At 40.8% G+C, this 20059-nt stretch overlaps 1 protein-coding gene across 1 annotated transcript; it reads right to left on the reverse strand.

The window, feature by feature from the left end:
* Positions 1 to 83: 83 nt before the first annotated feature.
* Positions 84 to 14298, reverse strand: rpl22 (ribosomal protein L22). The gene is made up of 4 exons (XM_036559549.1): positions 14191 to 14298; positions 10784 to 10888; positions 9946 to 10070; positions 84 to 271 (listed from the first exon to the last, which is right to left on the reverse strand). The coding sequence occupies exons 1-4, from the start codon at positions 14242 to 14244 to the stop codon at positions 130 to 132; spliced, it is 426 nt and encodes a 141-aa protein (XP_036415442.1). The 5' UTR covers positions 14245 to 14298; the 3' UTR covers positions 84 to 129.
* Positions 14299 to 20059: the final 5761 nt, after the last annotated feature.

Below are 20059 nucleotides of genomic sequence, written 5' to 3' on the forward strand. Positions count from 1 at the left end.
AATTTTGTGGAGCTCTACTAGGAACTACATTCAAATGCTTGAGTTCAGCTCATAAAGCAAAATTAAGACAAATGCAGACGGGCTCTTTTGAAAATTTTATTGAATTTCCAAAAGAGTGGCAGCGTGTGTTTAATCGTCCTCTTCCTCCTCTTCATCCTGGTTGATCTGGAAGTAGCGCAGTTCGTAGCTCTCCTTGGTGTTAGCCACCACACGCAGCCAGTCACGCAGGTTGTTCTTCTTCAGGTACTTTTTGGTGAGATATTTCAGGTACCTGCAAATAAACAACATTTACATCAGATGTTGTGTAATTAGAAGCCAGCTGTCATGAGCGGTGTGTGAAATAAAGACTACATTTGCGTAACGTACCCTTCATCGATCATTTGATTAGAAACAACGTCAACAACCATTCAATATTAATCTAATATATGATCATGTAAACAGTACAGTTACACGTCTTGGTTTGGTTCAATTTGTATCTGGGCTGCTGTGCACAAATAATCAATCAACCTTTATCTAAACTCTGAATACACTGAGGGAGACCCTCATTTACAATGTAGCCAAGCAATATAGAAATCAGGGATTGAGAATTTGGGTAGTAAACAGAAGTCAAATGTTATAAAGTAATAAAAAGCATAATAGTAAAATTTAATAAGAAGGTACCAATAAACCGTTAAATCAATAAACCATTAAAATTACAATATAGTAACTTAACAAGTAACAGACAAGGATAAAATAAAAACAAATACACAAAAAGACAAACTGACAATAATAAATAAATTAAAGGAATAAAAATAGTCAAATGTAAAACAATAGCCAAGACATAGCTAAAACATACAAAAAAGCATTATTTAATGTTTATAGCAACCAATCAGTGTGTTTACATGCACTTAATCCGAAAATTGCAGAAAGTCAAATTTTGCCAGTAATCCAATCAATGCGTTTAAATGCACTTGAGCAAATCAGATAATGGGGAGACTCCAGGTCTACATTAGTCAGACAGTAATCAGATTTCTGCTTTACAACCAGCCAATAAACTCAAAGACGACGACGCGACGGAAACATAACGTAAAACTCAAACTTCATACCGCGGCTTTTTATTAAACGTCGCGTCGCTTTACCTGAAAATATGAACATACATCATCTAGAAGATGAAGAATATTTTAATCCTGTATTTCGTGTTTGGGTTTCAGCGTCACCCCAAAAGTGTTTTGCTGCGTCTCGTGGTGACGCTGCTCGCTTATTTCCGGTACAGCTGTCTGTTTTCGCACATGCTCAGACTGAGAAATCCGAAAGAAATCAGAGTAAGAGTTCACATGCACTGAGAAATCTGATTACTGAGCTAAAATCCAGCCTCTTTATTGGATTTCTTAATCTGATTTCTAGATCTGAGTACAGTGTTTACATGACTATTTGAATAATCGGATAACTGCACAAATAAAACTAACTAAAACATACAAAAATCATTAAACAGTAAGTAAAATCAGATAAAGCAGTGTCAGGCTGTGTGGAGGTGATTAGAGACAAAGTTTAAAATGTTCATGTGACACCAGAGAGCGAAGTTTCCTGTAATGAATTCCAGTTCGCTGGTGCTGCAGCTGAAAGCAGATTTTCCCAGCTCAGTAAAAGCTCCCGGCACCTGAAGGCTGATCCAATCACTGGAACGAGTCTGATAAACTGCATTATTTACACTGAGCGTTTCTGCGATGTACGATTGCATACAGCCAGTAAGCGCTTTATAGATAAAAAGAAGCCATAAATATAACTAAACTTGTATCTGGAAACAAAGAATGGAGAAGTTTGAAATATTTCTGAATTAAACACCGATGATAACGATTATACTCTGATAATATCGGTCATGATTACAACCCTTCCGTTACGCATTATAGCTTTTAGGAGTGTGGATCTGGAGTAACTGCATGAACTGGCCTGCCTTCCTCATTAATGTGTGTAGCTGGGTTTTATCTGGGGTTTGTTGGCACTGGATAAAGCTCATCAGTAAACACCAGTGTTCCCCCAATTCTGTTCAAGTACTCTTGTTCATTTCAGTGTTTCCCTGCTTCAGAACACCTGACTCGACTCATCAGCTCATCAACAAGCCCTTCATGAGTTTTACTACTGGTGTGTGAAAATGTGCAGTGCAGGGGTCCGCCAAACTGGGGAAACAACGGTATCCACAATCTCCGCAGCAGAACGACGATTACCAATCTCGGTCACAGTCTCACGAGGCTGGACGTGATCTGGTAAGAACGTCTGGGGACAACTAGAAATTTTGGGCTAAATGTGGGTGGGAACATAGACGATGGACGTGAGCGCATCTTTCCCTGTCAGTTTGCTGCGTGTGGGTGGTCTCAGGGAGTTCCCTGTGAAATCAGACTGAAATGTAGTCCGGCTAAGTCGATATTTTTGTAAGTATTGCTTCTATTTTTTTTTTTTTTAAATAATCAAAGTCGAGATAGTCATCATTAAAATCAGATTTTCCAAAACATTAATAAGGTTGAACAGATTAGGATTTAGGTCACTGATTATTACTTGTAGTCATCAGTCATTTCAGTTTAACATTCAATCATTTCTCCACTTTTAAAATTTGAGGTAAATAATTGTGTTTATACACATGCATATACACGTATATATTTATGTGCCATGAGGCAACGTTTGAAAAGAGGAACCACTTAGCTGCAGACACGCAAACACCAGCTGCCTCCTGATTGGGTAGACCTGCGGTCGGCAACATGCGGCAACAACTCTTTTACAGTCCTGTTGTGGCTCCACAGCTGAATTAGATTTGTAGGTAAAAATAAAATAATCCTCCTTTACAGTAAAATAAAGCTCTGCTGGTCGTTCAACACAGTTTTAAGAATAAAGGGTCAAACACTGGTGTTAATGTAGAACTGCTTATTCACTTTCAACCCTAAAGACCGGCACGCAGACCGCTGGTCACCATAGCAGCGCAGACAATCTCGCCTAGCTACTAACTAACGAAAAAGCAAAGAAGATTCAAGACGAACATCGATAATCTGGAGAAGAATGGACTGATTTGCGTTTATAATCACTCCAGCTGGTTTCCTGATACGTTTAATCAGCAGCAAAAAACTGACGAACACTAAAGTCGTGAAGCTGAAGTCAGTTTCTCTTTCGAATTGTCCCGTTCCACCTTAAATGGTGCAGCAGTTACATTCTGGCGCCTCGGAGACCATTTAAGGTGGAACGTTTCTAGTTTTGTGGAAAAGTTTCCTGCTGGAGATGCGAGAAAAGTGGCTAAAAGTAAGTCTGAGTTTTTGTTTATATCTTTTTAGCCTATACTTGTACATCAGCACATACTGAGACACATTTACAGGCAAATGGACATGAAATGTGGCTCCCAAGGTGGTTTGTGTTTTTGTAGAAAGGATAAAATGGCTCTTCTTAACATTTGGGTTGCGACCCCTGCGGGTGACACATGGCATAGGCCAGTAACTTGCATGAAGTTCAGCTCCGCCCAACTTTTTGATGCACCGCACCCCCCATACTCGACTTTCCAAACCCATCACACACCATGCAGCTGCATCTGACAGAACTGCTGCTTCCCACTGAAAACGAACGGTATACGTTGCGGCACGCTGACGTACTGGAGCAGTGTAGATGCAGCATTAGGGAACAAACTGAGTGGGAAATTTTTTACGCCAATCCACCATATTGTTAAGCAGAGCTCAAAGGAGGGGGTTCTCAAAGCAGATACCCTTGGTGGTGGTACTGTCCTTACGAGATCACACCTGGCCCTGTAAATCTACTTCAGTCTCAATGCAGGTTAAACCTTATTTATAGAAATAAACAGTCAACAATCTGATCAGTTTAGAAAGAAAATTCTCGGATGGATATAAATTTACGTCTGTACAACAGAAGAATGAACTCCTTTAAGTTTACATGCACACCAGTGGTTCATTAGTCTAAAGTACTATATAGGCAGAATTAGATGAAAGTCATGGGGAGGTGAAGTAATGTATTATTACTGATATTTCTCAGCTGGAATCAGTCTTTTTAATGAACTGTGTGCTCCCACATCAGTAGAGATTCCTATTTTACCTACTATAAACAAACTGCAGATATAACCCCAGTTTAGGGCTGAAAGATTAATCGTTTTTATATCAAAATCACAATTTAAGACGGTGCAATTTTAATTATGGCCTGCACTCAAAAAAGATAGTTCAAGATTCTTAAAAAAGATGGTTCTTCAGTAAAGACAATCATTTTATATAGAACCATGAACAATCAAAGAAAAATTCACAATTTAAATTGTAGTTGCAATATTAGTAGAAAAAATTTGTTCAATGTTCCCCAAATCACCGAGGCCTACCCCAGTTTTTATTAATCCTGTAGTAACTGCAATGTAGATAAATAATTTGCAGTACATTTCTTTCACTTTTTCTTGGGCACAGAGGCTTTGTGGCCAAAATCAAGCAGATATGTATTGTCCTAAAGACAATTTCCAAGCTAACAAAGTTAGTACCACTATTCACTTACGGCAGCCAGGTAGATGGTTAGATTCAACAAAATTCGTTAAATAAAATAAAATGTGACTTTTACCACCAATTTTTTAACCTCTTATTCTCCAGGGTATATTTTGGTTTGTCCATTTGAATTTACATGACCAAATCGTAAGGCAAATTATTCAGTAACTGCATGAAATCAATGCAAATTTTATTATTTATTTGTTTAAAAGCTCCCCTCAAATTAACAGAACGTGTTTTATGATACACATTGCTATATGCTTACAATTTACTGCTGAAAGCCAAAAATCTTAGACGCTCTTTTATATAAAAATAATGTTTATATTTTATCAGTAGACAAAATAACTGAGTTCAGCTTCTTTTATTATAAGGGTTTAAAATGACATCACCCATCTATTTGACTGGAGAGAAGACAGTTACAGCTCTCATACGACCCCCACCTTTAGAATGTAGCTTATGAAACAAGAAAGTTATGAAGAATATGACAAAGTGCGATTGGAACCACCGGTGTTGTCAAGGAGTTGAAAAGGTTAAACTTAATTTGAGTTATGTAATGACAGCTTAGAGACTGGGGGGGTGGCAGAACGCTGAACACTGCAGGTGCATCACTCCACAGGATAAAATCAGACTGCGCTGCTGTACATCTAAACGTCGCTATAAATGGACGAGTCTTTTATATAGCCATTGTACACGTCTTAGTCCAGCCCAGCGTCTTAGAATAACTGAATTTAGTTGGACATTTTAAAATCCTTCATCACAATGAAATTACACATAAACCGATCACCATAAGCCTAGTCAACCAGCATATATTCATAATTCAGGATTGAGATTAAAATCAGATTAAATTTAATGCTTCCTCTATGAATTAGTTTCCTCATTCCTCTTAGTGAAGTCATCCGCACCGGGTGGTTTGCCAGACTACTGAATGGGACAGCAAAATAAAATAGCCCATGCTCAAACTGAGCAGCTGCACATTGATAAAGTGCATGTGCCAGTGTTTCAAGAGATGTGTAAGAGACCAGGCAGCACAGGCCACAGCAGTAAATGACCTGTGGATATACAGGAGGTACCACTTTTCTCCCACTAGTCCTCTAACCACAGTGATGTGAACAGGTAAACCAATTTAACAATACTGTGGCACACCCGGCGGCCACGGACCTTGCTGAGGACGGCAGGGAGAGAGCCGCGAGTGTGGAGGGGGCGGAGCGCAAAGCCTGAGCTTCCCCGAGGGACGCGAGTCACGAGAGTGATGGCGCAACGAGGAGGATGAGGAGGACGGTGCCGGCCACACAAGAGGCACGAGCGAGTCCCGAGGTCCGCCGCCCAAGCCCCTCCCCCTGGTACGCAGTGAGGCCGCTTCACTACACCTTACGTGACCCAGGTGGCTGAGCTGCAAGCTGGGGGTGACGGGGAGGTGGAGCGGCGAGCTCTCGTTCCCTCTCGACTCAGGTGCCCTTAATGAGAGCCAGCTGATGCTGGTCTGGCTGGCAGCGTGAGGGCCTTTTAAAGAGCTGAGAGGGAACAGAGAGAGAGAGAGAGAGAGAGAGAGAGAGAGAGAGAGAGAGAGAGAGAGAGAGAGGGGAGGGACGAGCAGCAGCAGAAATGACAAAAGACTGAGGAAGAGCTGAAAAGCTTGAGTAAAAAAACTGAAAAGTCTGTTGCTAGAGGCCACTGAAAAGTGGCCAGCTTAGCGTAGTGTATCTTTGGTTTTGTCTTGTTTGAGTTTGTATTTATTTGGTGTGTGATTAAAGAAACATGGCTGCTGCAGCCCTGAACCCTCTCTCCAGCGTCCTCCTTGAGCCCAGGGTAGCACAAGCAGTGCTACAAATACACAGCTACATTTGGCTGAGAATAAACAGTACAGATAGATGGGGAGCTAATAATTTAGTGGAATGTTTGATCTGCTTATTCAAGCTAATGTTTCCTGTAGGCTACATTCACCCACCTTGTTAAAGAGTAACTATACCCCACTATGTTCAGCTGACTCCACCCCTGACTCAACTTTGTGGGGCTGGGAGGGAAACCGGGTGGGCTGGGCTGTGGTGTTTTTAGAGCTAGCGTACGTTAGCTACCAGAAAATATGGAGAGAGACCGAATCAAAAGGCACTTTTGAGTCTTACGAGGCTGACGATTTTTCTCTACTACCATCCTCATCTTCACCCATCTTCACCGAGGGAAGGTGTTTCTGATCGGGCAGTGTCTTAACAGTCTAAGCCACTGACTCAAACCGCCAGAGAGTTAATGTAGCACCAGAAAATGATTAGCAGCGAGCGGCAAAGCGCCGACCGGTAGAACATTCCCTAAAACCGCGACAGCCGGCTTCTAATGATCTGTCCAGTCCATATTCGATATAACCCGAGTTCTGATTTCTTAGATGTCCTGAATCCCGAATGAATAAAGTGGATTTTTTAACTTCTAAGTTTCATCCAGTTTGACATTAAGGTCACAGACTGCATCACTGGTCAGTCAGGGTTTGCTGCAGTGGCCCTAAATCCTAATATGTATAACTGCATAGTTAGAAAGGTTGCATTTCCAATAAGAGGCAGAACTGGAAAACCAGATACGATGTTCTTCCTCTGACTATGGTCTCTATTCAGAGGGATGTTGCTTTTATGTATTTACTGCTAGGATCGCTGTATAGTCTCATCATCATCACGGCTTTATTTTGGGTGAAATGCATTAAAGGTGCCGTAAGAAAGCAACCCAGGAGGGAACGGGCACTTTCTCTGCTGCCTCGCCTAACCACTTATAGCGTAGCCTTCGGGAAGGATAAAAGTGCTCTGCATGCAATCAGAGTTGCAGGGATTATGGGAAGGTGGGAATAGTTAAGCCTGCTGGTATGGAAACCGCAAGAGCATTAAGGTGACAATGCAGAATTCAGGCAACTGCATTCAGGATCCACTCATTTCTGCAAAGGTAGTTGCAGTGAAGTGTACATGGGGCAGAGGTGTGGGACGCTGAAGCTGAAGTCTTGCCTACTACAACCTGAAAGCCGAAGAGCCGAAGTCGACTGAAGGATCATCAAAGCACATCTACTCTGCTTAGGAAGAAACCAGATGTAATTCATTGAGGATGAACTCTTCCTGCCAAGGCAGCGAGTGCCTGCAAACCTGCACTACACAGGACCTCGACGAGATCCATTCTGATTCTGCAGGTAAAACCATCAGATAAGGCTTAAGCAGTTCTAAGGTACAGATACGGCTGGGCGATAAAACGATAACGATAATTATTGCGACATAACTTTCCTCGATAGAACTATAAGAAATGTTTGATAAATCTGACAAAAGACCCCTCTCACACTCCCACGTTCTAGTTTACTCGCGACGAGTAAAATGAGTCGCAAAATATGCTTTAGCGATGTCTGAAACGCAGAATTATACATTCCCTGTTGCTCTCCTGTGACCGAGTGTGAATGACAAGGTCAGTGGTGTAACTGTACTGACCTACAGTGAACTCACCTCTTTCCTAACATCCTAACAGCTTTAGCAGCGTTAAATCATGTCTGATCCTCTCAACTACAGCACTGTTACAGCGCTCAGTCATATTTTATGCAACTTACAGTCCTGATTTAAACGAAAGTAACCTGAGGAAGCTGTGAGGCATTGGAGAGCGGGAGAGCGCTAGCTTTCCAGGCTAGCTGTTTTTAGCAGCTGGCTAACTTGAAGCAGCTCCGTCACTCCACAACACGGAGAATTGATGTTACTGTAGATCAAACACGACACAAAAGCACCGCTTTCAGTTTAAACGTACCTAAAAGTCAGACTCTGTTTGTCGTGTTGATATTGTGGTTCATCCCTCAAATTACTATAGAGAAACCCAGTGGTCGCTAGCTGCTGTCTGTATACTGTGATATGCTCTGATGTGGATGTGGTAGGAGTGACGGCAGTAAGGTGGTGTGATTCATCACTGACCTACCGAGCCAGCTAATGTTTGCTGTTCGTACCAAGCTGACATTGTTGACAAACTAAATAGTTTAGCACTGTTGTTGGTCACTTGTTTAGCATTTGTAACGGGATAGCCGAGCGCTCGTCACCAGACAGCTAAAAATAATCTTTCCTTTCTTAAATTATGACTATTACAAAAACTGTGGCCGTGCTTTTCCAGCTGGTAAACAGCTGACCAGACACTTTCTCCCACTGCCCCTTGACAGATTAGTGAAATGTTCCACTGGCTGGTGAGTGTTTGTCATGTTGTCATGTTCTGACCATAAAGGATAGTTTAAAAGAGCAATTAACCACTCAGGAGCAAAAATCAGCCTTCAAACTTGAAAGAAATAATGATTTGACATTTATGGCAATAAGTATCGGTATCGAACGATATGAAATGTTTTTATCGTGATAACCTTTTTGGCCATATCGCCCAGCTCTAAGTACAGCATGGTAATAAAAGCAGGGAGGTTAACAATTAACTAAGTAACCAGCTGACACAAATGCTTTTCGTTAAAAGGTTAATGTAATTTCTGATAAATTATATTTGTACAGGCAGATGACGGTGCTCAGGCAGGCTACAAATGACTCTTTAAACATGCTGCTTCTGCTGAGTGCAGCCTTAAGCTATTGTCTACAAATCGCTGCTGTCGGAAGAAAACCTTGTATCTCCATTTTTGTTGTTTTTCAGTTTTTGACATAATTTGAAAATGCCTGTTGCTCTTTACGTTGTGTGTAAATTTCATGATGAATGGACCAAAACAAATGGACCAAAGTGACTCGGAAAAAAGTCTGGTTCCATTGACTTGCATTCAAAGTAAAGTGTGTTCTTCCCTCTCCTGTAAAGTTACCATTTTGGACATCATTGTTAGCCAATACATTTGGTCCCATGACCAAACAAAAAAAGGCTTAAAAGCTGCAAGGTACCGACTTTATGCTGATTAATGTTTAAACTATGGTGTATGCACTTCAGGCTGGCCCAGGTCATGCTGTATAGATAGTATTCCACTGATGTCACACTTCGCTGCCATCATATTATTGACATACCACCAGTCAACGCAGCGGTGATGGCAGCGACAGCGGCACCCGTAGAGCCACTGTTTGTACACCTTTGGTTAATAAACAGTCCTGATAGATGAAACACAACCATGGTGTGTTGTGTTGTTCATAGTCGTAGTGATAACAGCAATGAAAATAAAAACGGTAAGCTTTTAACCATCCCAGCTGTCTAAGTGAGAGGAAAGAGGCTGAAGAGCTGAGCCAGCAAAGGAGAAACCTTCAGCCATCTCCCTGCCCCAAAGGCCCAATCGCATCTCTTATTTTTACCCCTAGCCAAGTCTCACCTTTCCCCTTGGAACAGAGTTACAAGTGGTAGTGGTTGAAATCTTCCCTCTGAAATGGGGGAAATAATTAAATTGAATCATTCAGCACTGCAGCGACACTGACACGGTAGTGCGAGCTGCACTTTTACGAGTTCATCAGGCACAGTGCGCTAAGTCATACACACTTCCTACAAACACAGATTGCAAACCTACCTCTTGGAGAACGGGACCTCTGATGTCACTGTGATTTTGCTCTTGCTCCTCTCAATGGACACCACACCACCACCCAAATTCCCAGCTTTACCATTCACCTTGATGCGCTCTTGCAGGAACTGCTCCTATAAATAAGCATTTAAGACCAAACCACATCATGGGCTGTGCATATCCAACTAAATCAAATGGTAGTTCGCTATACTGTGGCCGAAATCTACTGTGCATGCTACTGAAACAATAAACAATTTTGCATTTCTTAAATTTGACCGGGGTGTAAAGCACTGATGAATAATTCTGCAAGTGGTAATTCAACTGCATCAATTCTGAACGTTAGAATAGATTGTAAAATTCAAAGGTACGCTCTTTCCCCCCCAAAACTGAGTTGAGGGCATTTTCAAATCAAAGGTTTCTGAATCGTACCATGATGAAAACTGAGATTTCATTATACTCCTTTCCTAAAGAAATCAATCAAATTGTTAAGTGAGAGATTTACACCCCTAGTAGTGAGGACACCTGTGATAATGCATATAAACAGGCCTGGGCAGGACACTATTTGATTCATCAGTATATTCTTCTCACGAGTAACTGTTCATATGTTGTTTGCTTGCAATGCAACCAGTGCACTTGGAGTGATTAAAGCCTTTCATAATTAACAGCAAATTAATAAATTCCCACGTACAAAAACAGCCTTTTCTGTATAGTTTTAAGGCAAAGCTGAAAACGGATATACTGTCCAAACTGATCTTGTGTTAAAGTAAGAACAGAATGGTCAGAGCACTTTTACAACACAGGAACACAAACCGTTCAGGCAGCGTGACTGAACGTTCTGCACACTTACGAAGTTCGCAGCGTCCATGATGCCATCCTCAACAGGGTGGGTGCAGTCCAGCGTGAACTTCAGGACCTGCTTCTTCTTTTTGCCACCCTTTACTATTGGCTTCTTCTGTAAACACAGTCATACATCAACGCTTAATGCTTCACATCCTCAGGGTTAACAGCCACAATCATGCAAGACACAGATTCCCCTAAGAATCTAAACATTTACTACTACATACAAACTGACATATATACATACATTTATGTATGTTCGTACATGCGTATTGATGTATGTGTGTATGTATGAATGTATGGTTGTATGCATGGATGAATATATATGTATGCATGCATGCATAGACGTATGTATGAATGTTACTGATGGATGGATGGATGGATGTATACATGTACTGATGTATGCACTAATAGATGGAAGAATGTATGCATGCATGTATGGATGGATGCATGTATGGATGGATGCATGTATGCACTAATAGATGGAAGAATGTATGCATGCATGCATGTATGGATGGATGCGTGTATATATGCATTTATGTATGCACTAATAGATGGAATAACATATGCATGCATGTATGTATGGATGGATGCATGTGTGTATACGTGTACTGATGTATGCACTAATAGATGGAAGAATGTATGCATGTATGTATGCATGGATGGTTGGATGGATGGATGTATGGATGGATGTATGCATTGATGGATAGGTAGATGGATGGATGGATGGATGCATGTACTGATGGATGGAAGGATGTATGTATGCATGCATGGATGAAGGTCAAATTGTAAATGCACAGACCAGACTAAATTGCCATAAGGTAGTTATACACCATTTCCAAATGTTTTAGCTTTTTCATCAACTCCATTAACTGTTACCAAACCACTCTGGCCAAAGATGCAATGAAACCAAACCACCAAAGAAGCAGCATCCAAACCAATTAGCCTAACATCCACAACAGAAGGAGCAAAGCCAGCAGTTTAAGTTTTTACAGGTAACAAACCGACACACCTGTTATTAAAACAATGAACGATTTACTACTAGCATGTCAAAAAGGTGAGGCCTCCTTAATCATTAACAAAATGGACGTCACTGTTTCCACCAAAATGCTGATTTTAACAAATATGACCCATGTCTGCCCCATCCAGTTAGCACTGAGCGGGACAGTCCAGCAGAGTCTGCTGACCTTTCTGCTCCAACACACCTGATTCAGCTCATGGGTTAAAGCAAATTCGAAACAGGAGGCAGCTTAAGGTTGGAGACCTCAAAGTTTGGCAGTTTCCCTACTTATCAGTTAACGGCCAGCTTTAGTAGGTGTGGTAGAGCAGAGGCACTGACAAACTGGCCTGAGCTCCCAATGTTATAGAGCATTTGTGTCCAATCCCAGTCCCGAGGACCCACTGCCCTGCACAGGTATTCTCTGCCTGCTGATTCAGCTTATGAAGAGTTTATTAATTACCTGATGAGGTGGATCAGCTGTGTTAACGACAGGGAGTAGCTGAAACTCTGCAGGGCAGTGGGTCCCAGGACTAGGGTAGAAAACGACAGTGATAGAAGGACGGGCTCAGCATCGGTTTCACAAATACTAAATGTACCAACATTCTTTTCCAATCCCAGCAGTTTGGCGAATTCACCTGCTTAACAAGCTTAATTGAGCTTATCTGTTAATATACAGGTTTAGTAGGCAGGAGCTCACCAAACTGAGCTGGACCCCCATTGTTAGGATCAGGGTATATATTCTTAGGGTCTCTCCCGCAAGCCAGTAGTTACTAACCCTAGTCTTGGAGTGACCCTGTCCTGTACATCTTCGTGTTCTCATCACACCTGATCCAACTTACCAGCTTAATCAACAACCTGTTGCTTAGTTAGCACGTCCCTGGACACTTTAGCAAAAAGTCAAGCCTCTCCAAAATGCAGGTGGACAGTAACTAAGTAAATGTAATTCGTTACGGTACTTAGTTTTTCGTGTTTCTGTACTTTACTGAAGTTTTTCCATTTTGGGTGACTTTTGACTTTCGCTCTGCTACATTTCAAAGTCAAATATCTCACTTTTTACTCCACTACATTATGAGAAATCTGTCATTCCTTTCGGTTTGTGTATATAAAAACGTAACATGTCAAAACGAAAGAAGCGCAAAGCAAGAACACCAATCAGGGCACAGCGGTCACTTTGTTTTGAGCTTGTTTTGACCTGTTGGACATTCAGACCCAGTGCAGCACACAGTTCAACGACAGTGCAACTGTAAAACTCCAGACTCTAACCAAACTTTGTGTAAATAGACCACAATATAGAAACATGTACACATATGCAGTTGTGACTGACGTGTCTTTTTTCTCAATTTATACAAACACTTTCATTCTATAGTAAATTAGTTTTGGCTAGTTTATGTTTATGAACAGACCTACAGATGCAGTTTAGTAAAGGAAACTCATTTGTGAATCTGAGTTTAAAGTTTTTTATTAAACTTGTAACTAAGTTCAAATAAATCTTAAACTGAAACTTTACATGTTTGCAATGGAACCCGATGGAAACTGTTCGCCTTAAGTGTTTTGTGCTTATGATAATTTTAATAGACATCAGCGTCACTAATTAATGACTATTAAAAGACTGGTTTACCAAGAGAGACACTGGAGTATTTTCACCTAAAATGAGTTAATGAAGCGAGTCTTGTTACAAAAATTATAACAGGACATTAAAGTCATAATTAATCTTTTAGACACTTAAGTACATTTAAAAGCAAATACTTTTGGGCTTTTACTCAAGTGGAGGTCTAAAGGGAGGAACTTCTACTTTTACTGGAGTAATATTTACCTTACTACTTTAACTCAATGCCAAAATGACAGTTAAGGCACAATCCTTCACTTTCAGCCTTCTGAGAAAACCTGGCTCCCTGTCTGCGGACCTACAGCAGACTTTTAACATTTTAAGTTTCTTTTAATTAAGTCAGACCTGACAGATGAAGAGAAAGCACAGAAATGTGTATGTTGTGGGGTCCTGCCTTAAACTTGGCTGGACCCTCCAGGATCACTCCTGTTAGCTAGGTTAGCTAACCAACACTCCTCACCGACACGATAAACAGCTCAGGCTGCTTTCTCCTCTCCTGCTCCCCGATTCCCCGCTAAACTACAGATAAAAGGTGAGCTTTGTGCGATGAAAAGCTGGCAAAACACAGAACTAAGCCAGGTTAGCACTCCGGCTAAGCCTTAGCTTTCCGGCCTACAACGTGGTTTGTCGCGGCCTCGCCAAACCAGCCCGTAAACAAACGCCCATAAACCCGCGCCCGCAGCGCCTAACCCGCTTCCGACCAGCCTCGAAAAATGACGAGGACCTCCAATTAAACCCACATCGTTTTCGGACTCCAGCGCGGGGCGAAACGCGAGTTATTCGGGGTTTTCGGGGACGGGTCTGTACTTACAAGCGGAGCCATGGCGGACAGATCAGGCAGAAAGGGAGATGAGAGGGCGCGCATGCGCTTTGAGCCCGACTCAGAAAATCGGGCCCAGAGCTCATCGATAGAACGAGGCGATCGGGTCTCTCTGGTGTGAAAGAGTTCACGACCCTGTTCGTGCAGTGAGGTTAGTATGACTTGCTGTCTCATAATAATGAGATCCTGTGTCATATAATATTTCAGAATTACGACTTAGCATCTCATAATTATGATCCAGCTTCTCATAACTGAGTTACTGGCTCGTGGTCATAATTAATAAAGTGGCCTAAAATGACCTGGAAAGACGTCTGGTTCCATTGACTATCATTAGAAGTAAAGTAGGCTTTTTCCTTCCCCTGTAAAGTTACCATTTTGGAGATTTTGGAAGCTGGTCAGCAGTAAAATCAGCATGTCGTCGCTCTCCAAAGAAGAAATGCAGCTCAAAAATAGTAACTTTAACTGTTGTGCTGATAATGCTCCATCTGGCCAGTGATAGATGGTCAGCAGTGGTCCTATGGTGCTCCTTTTCCATTGATGGACAGAGGGGGACTGATAAACTGACCAATTGCAAAGTTCTCAGCTACGTCCGAGCAAAATTTCAGCTCAGGTGACTGGGCAGCATCCAAAACGCCATCAGATTAAAAACCTCTGTAGTACAAAGGAACATTTAGAAGCACTTGAGCACACAGAGGAGTTCATCTGAAACCTTTTTTTGTCCCTAGCATTTACAGATATATTTTAACAATTACACCTTCTTGAGCCTCAATTCAGCAATATTGGTTTTTAAATCAATCATATAGAATTCCAAGCACCACAGAAGAGCTCGTCCTCACAGTCATGTGTGAAGGCTGAGGCCATATTTTGAGGTGAAAAACATGATTTCCTGCAATTCTAACTGCAATAATCTATACATGACTATGAAATATATGATTTAAATAACATAAAGAAAACAAATGCCAAATAAATATTATTAAATATATAATGAAAGTCGTAACAAAAATCTCTTCTTTTAAAATTTAAATTCACACTGATGACATCACTTGACTTCCTTTTACCTGTTTTCTGAGGATCTATGAAGAAAAGCACATGGTGAGTCCACTGTGTCTTTCAGTTATCAGAGATTTTCTCATTCAGCTCATGATTTCATATGAAGCTTTTAGCTGAAGTCACTGGTGTGACCGACTTTATTCTGAGGTAACTGTGAAAAAAATAGAATACAAATGGATTAAATTCCATATTTTAGTGGATGTTCCATGATTGACAACATGTGGTTTGATGCTCTGTAGCAGCCGTTTTGTAAAATGCATTGTTCGTTAAAATGTCTCTGGTGTTTCCTTTATTATGTAACACCAATGAGGATCAGTAACACCAGTGACTCCTATGGAGAGACAGAAAAGTGGACGTTTCTGTAGAATGACCCGTTAACAAAATATGAATGTTGGCCATTTTAAAGTGAACATAAAATGACTCTAGAAACCACACAAAGGCTAAAGTATCAGGGTTTCATGTCTAATAAGGAAATTTTAGTGAAGGAAGCTACCAGTTCAGATGAGCTCATGCTAAAGCTAATGCTGATCAATATTAGATGCTAAGGAGGATCATCTTTTGCACACATTTGCGGAACCGCAGAGACATTATAAAGGAGGAGACAGGTCACTGGTTGGAAAGCAAAGGAGAAAGCTTGTAGAGCTCAACATGGCGCCTCTTTATGGGGAAAGTCCCCAGTTGGCTTGTTTGGCTTGCTGGTAAAGCCACAAGCGGGAAAACCCCAACTCATTGTAGAGATGTGTGCATGCACAGTAAAGCAAGCTGAAACATGTTTTTGAGTGTTATTTAAGCCAAATGCTTTTGTTGAGCTTCAATAATGAATTAAAACCAGCACCAGAAAATGTGTGTCAGGCATGACGTTCGTCAGTCACACTGTACTGTTCTCCGTCAATGTACTTGAAGAGGGTTATTGAATTTAACAGTCAGCTAAACTCTTCTCATCACCAAGCCCACCCAGGAACAGGCAGCGTGTTGTAATTGGCAGGTTTAATGATGAAAGGTGTGAAACTGAAGAAATATATAGAATTTGAATAAATAATGAAACTGTAATATACTGTAATATACTACAAACAACAAAGGAATAAACTAGTAATGTATACAGAGATCAACACTAAATAGAATTTAACTAGAAGACATTCTTGCTGACCGGACTAGAAGTTACACAGTCATAATATGAAAAGCTTCTTTAAAACATTTGCTTGAATAATTAGATTAAATAATAGACAACGTTTATATATAAAACTGCCTGATAATGCCACATTTAAGGAGCAAAAACAGGACAGCAGATGTGAAAGACAAGAGTATCAGTAACTGCCACCGTCTTAAAAATAAACAATCAACTGTATGATTAAATCTAAACAGTGAAAGAATGCTTGGAAACTTAGAATCCAATAGACAGACCTGTGGTATCTTAAGGGTTCCATAACACACACCTTTCCACCATTTCTCAGTCCAATAATTCGGGCTAATTTACTGCCACCGCCGTTCTCACTGCAGGTTTGTTACGAAGAGTTCTGTCGTTTTCCATTCGCTTAATGGAACGTTTAGAGCCGATTCTGATTGGCTCAGAGGAATGTCTGAGCCTGTTACTGATACTGTTGTCTTTCACATCTGCTGTCCTGTTTTTGCTCCTTAAATGTGGCATTATCAGGCAGTTTTATATATAAACGTTGTCTATTATTAATCTAATTATTCAAGCAAATGTTTTAAAGAAGCTTTTCATATTATGACTGTGTAACTTCTAGTCCGGTCAGCAAGAAAGTCTTCTAGTTAAATTCTATTTAGTGTTGATCTCTGTATGCATCTGTAGTTTATTCCTTTGTTGTTTGTAGTATATTACAGTATATTACAGTTTCATTATTTATTCAAATTCTATATATTTCTTCAGTTTCACACCTTTCATCATTAAACCTGCCAATTACAACACGCTGCCTGTTCCTGGGAGGACTTGGTGATAAGAAGAGTTTAGCTGACTGCTACTCTTTGAGTACATTGACGGAGAACAGTACAGTGTGACTGACGAACGTCATGCCTGACACACATTTTCTGGTGCTGTTTTTATTTCATTATTGAGGCATGTCAATCATAATTTCTCATACAGTCAATTGTGCAGCGACAGATGAGCTGAAGTTAATAACTGTAACTCTGTATATGTGTGTTATGAACCAATGAAGAGGCTCAGGAGGTCATAAGGTCACCACTTCACTAATTTACTAGTAAACATTTTCTGTCTCATCTGTCAAACTAGCTGCCCTCAGGTCACCGTGTGTTCTATAAACAAAGGTGAGAGAACAGTGATACTCCAAAGCAAAGAGGATTTAAGTGTAGAATTAATTTAGCCCCGCTCACCGAGGCCATGGTATCTGGTTTCTCTTTTGTCATGTTCGGGTTCAGCTTTGATTCTAGCACCCCCCCTTCATACCCCCACCCCCCTGCACTCTTCTCTTTAGCCCCTCACACGCAGGCTTCGGCCCTGGATGGCAGCTGCTTGGCGTCAGGCTCTCTATGAAAGCTCCCAGCATTGCTGTCATTCCTGCAGTAGATAGTGGTCAGGGCGGTGGAGTGGCAAACCGGCAGCTTACTGTGGTCCTCGCTGGCCATCCAGGGAGGAAGAGAGCCTTTAACTCACACTCACTTCATCACTAGCACTATCGGCCCACTCAGGGGAACGTAAGAAGAACTTCTTGGCCATTTTGAAGGATCCACAAACGACACAAGAGCCAGCGATGCAATATGGCTTCGGTAAATGACTCAAGAACTGTTTTGGATACTTCGTCTTAGTGTTTACAGGAAAGCTGATAAGGTAAGTGATGTAAAGCTTTGAAACTGTATTGCTGGTGGGAAGGTGCATTTTGCCAAAGAGTGAATCTTATTTAATGTTGAAAGATTAATCGTTTTAATATTGAAATCGCAATTTGAATGTCGTCTTGTATGTAATTCAGTCCAAAATTTTGTTCTGATTCAAGAATGAAAGAAAAACAGCACCAAAAAATGTGTGTCAGGCATGACGTTCCCCAGTCACACCTTTCCACCATTTCTTAGTCCAATGATTCAGGTTTACTGCCACCGCCGTTCTCACTCCACGTTTGTTACGAAGAGTTCTGTCAAAGTTTTCCCTTCGCCATATGTTCTGGATTTGCCCCCGACTTACTAGTTTTTGGTCTAATATATTTGACACTGTCAATCAAGTTCTCAACTGTAATTTAGGCACTAATCCCTTAACAGCCCTATTTGGCATCACCCCTCATTCGTGCCTGCCTGCAACCTCACAGTGTGTTATTGCCTTCACAACCTTACTGGCCAGAAGTGCCATTCTTCTTAAATGGAAACAGGCCTCTCCTCCATCGCATGATAGTCGGATCCGGGAAGTTCTATTATGCATCAAGCTTGAATAGTTAAGATTTTCCCTGAGGGGTTCCTTGAGATCCTTTCACAGGACCTGTGTTTCACTCGAAGAAGATAGCGATGCGTAAATATGTGAATCGAGAGGTTTTTTCTTTTTTTTTCTTAATTATTATTATTTTTTATTTATTTATTTACCCCCCTCCCCAATTTTATTTATACATTTGTACATATTGTAGTTTGTTATTTATGTTTATTATTATTTACATATTGATTTAGACCACTCCTGTTCTGGTAGATATTCTGTTTATCTCTGTCAGATCCCCGGGAGCAGCTTTAGCGGGAAGTATGGGTTCTAAGGGGGTGGGTGGGTTAAGGTCGAAGGGTTAGGGGTTGATGCAGAAGCACGCCTTGTTTGTGATTCTACAAAATGCAATAAAAAGATTTGGAAAAAAAAAAGTTTTCCCTTTGCTTCATGAAATGTTTAGAGGCGAGGTAAGGTAAGATAAGGTAAGGTGAGGTAAGTGATGTAAAGCTTTGAAACTGTATTGCTGGTGGGAAAGTGCATTATTTCAAAGAGTGAATCTTGTTTAATGTTAGACTAGAGCTGAAAGATTAATCGCTTAAATATCGAAATCGCAAGAGCTGCAATATTTTTAAATTATAGCGTACACTCTTAAAAAAGATAAAGTTCTTCAAGGTTCTTATGAAAGATGGTTTTTCAGTAAAGACAATCTTTTTATATAGAACCATGAACACTGAAAGACCCATTTGCATGCTTTAATGGTTCGTCACATGGTGAAATCGTTCCTCAGATTGAAGGAAAATGTGCTGTATATGGCTGTATATAGCACCAAAAAGGGTTCTGCTATTGTTACACTGTCAAGCTTGTAACAGTAGAAGAACATTTTGGTGCTGTATAGAACCCTTTTCACAAATGTGCTATATAGAACCATATATACACTGCAATGTCCATAAATTTAAAGAACCATTTCATCATGCAAAGAACTTTTTAAGCATGCAAGTGAGTCATTGAGTGTCTATGGTTCTATATAGAACCATTATCTTTACTAAAGAACCACTAAAGAACCCTTGAAGAACATCTTTTGTAAGCATGTACATTAGCAGAAATGTTGGTTTAAGTTCTAAGATGGGAAACTGAACCTAATAAGAGTTTGGGAAATGCCTGTAGGTGAGTTAGACCAATCAGAGGCAACCAAACCTCCACGTGTTGTGACATCACAACCACAACTTACTGGCGGTTTGGCACGCTGTGTTCAGGGGTCGAGCCTCAAGCCAGGAAAGGTGGATATTTTGGTCTTCTTGGCCAAAATAAACCAGGCCAGAATCTTAATTTATTTAAAAAATCATGGTTTAAATCGTGGCTGCAAAGTAGATATTTTCCCCAAATCGTTCAGGTCTAGTGTTAGTCTGTGAATATATTTAGGTTTAATTTCTTCATAAGTTG

Source organism: Colossoma macropomum, unplaced genomic scaffold, assembly GCF_904425465.1.
Source record: "Colossoma macropomum unplaced genomic scaffold, Colossoma_macropomum, whole genome shotgun sequence".
NCBI classification, from domain to species: domain Eukaryota; kingdom Metazoa; phylum Chordata; class Actinopteri; order Characiformes; family Serrasalmidae; genus Colossoma; species Colossoma macropomum.

Bases quoted from the DNA above. Each gene is read 5' to 3' on its own strand.
- rpl22 (XM_036559549.1), bottom strand. From the start codon at position 14,244: ATGCGCGCCCTCTCATCTCCCTTTCTGCCTGATCTGTCCGCCATGGCT. The intron at 10,889-14,190 runs GTAAGTACAGAC...CTGTGTTTACAG, and splicing joins TGTCCGCCATGGCTCCGCTT to AAGAAGCCAATAGTAAAGGG. The intron at 272-9,945 runs GTAGGTTTGCAA...GTTTATTTGCAG, and splicing joins GAGGTCCCGTTCTCCAAGAG to GTACCTGAAATATCTCACCA.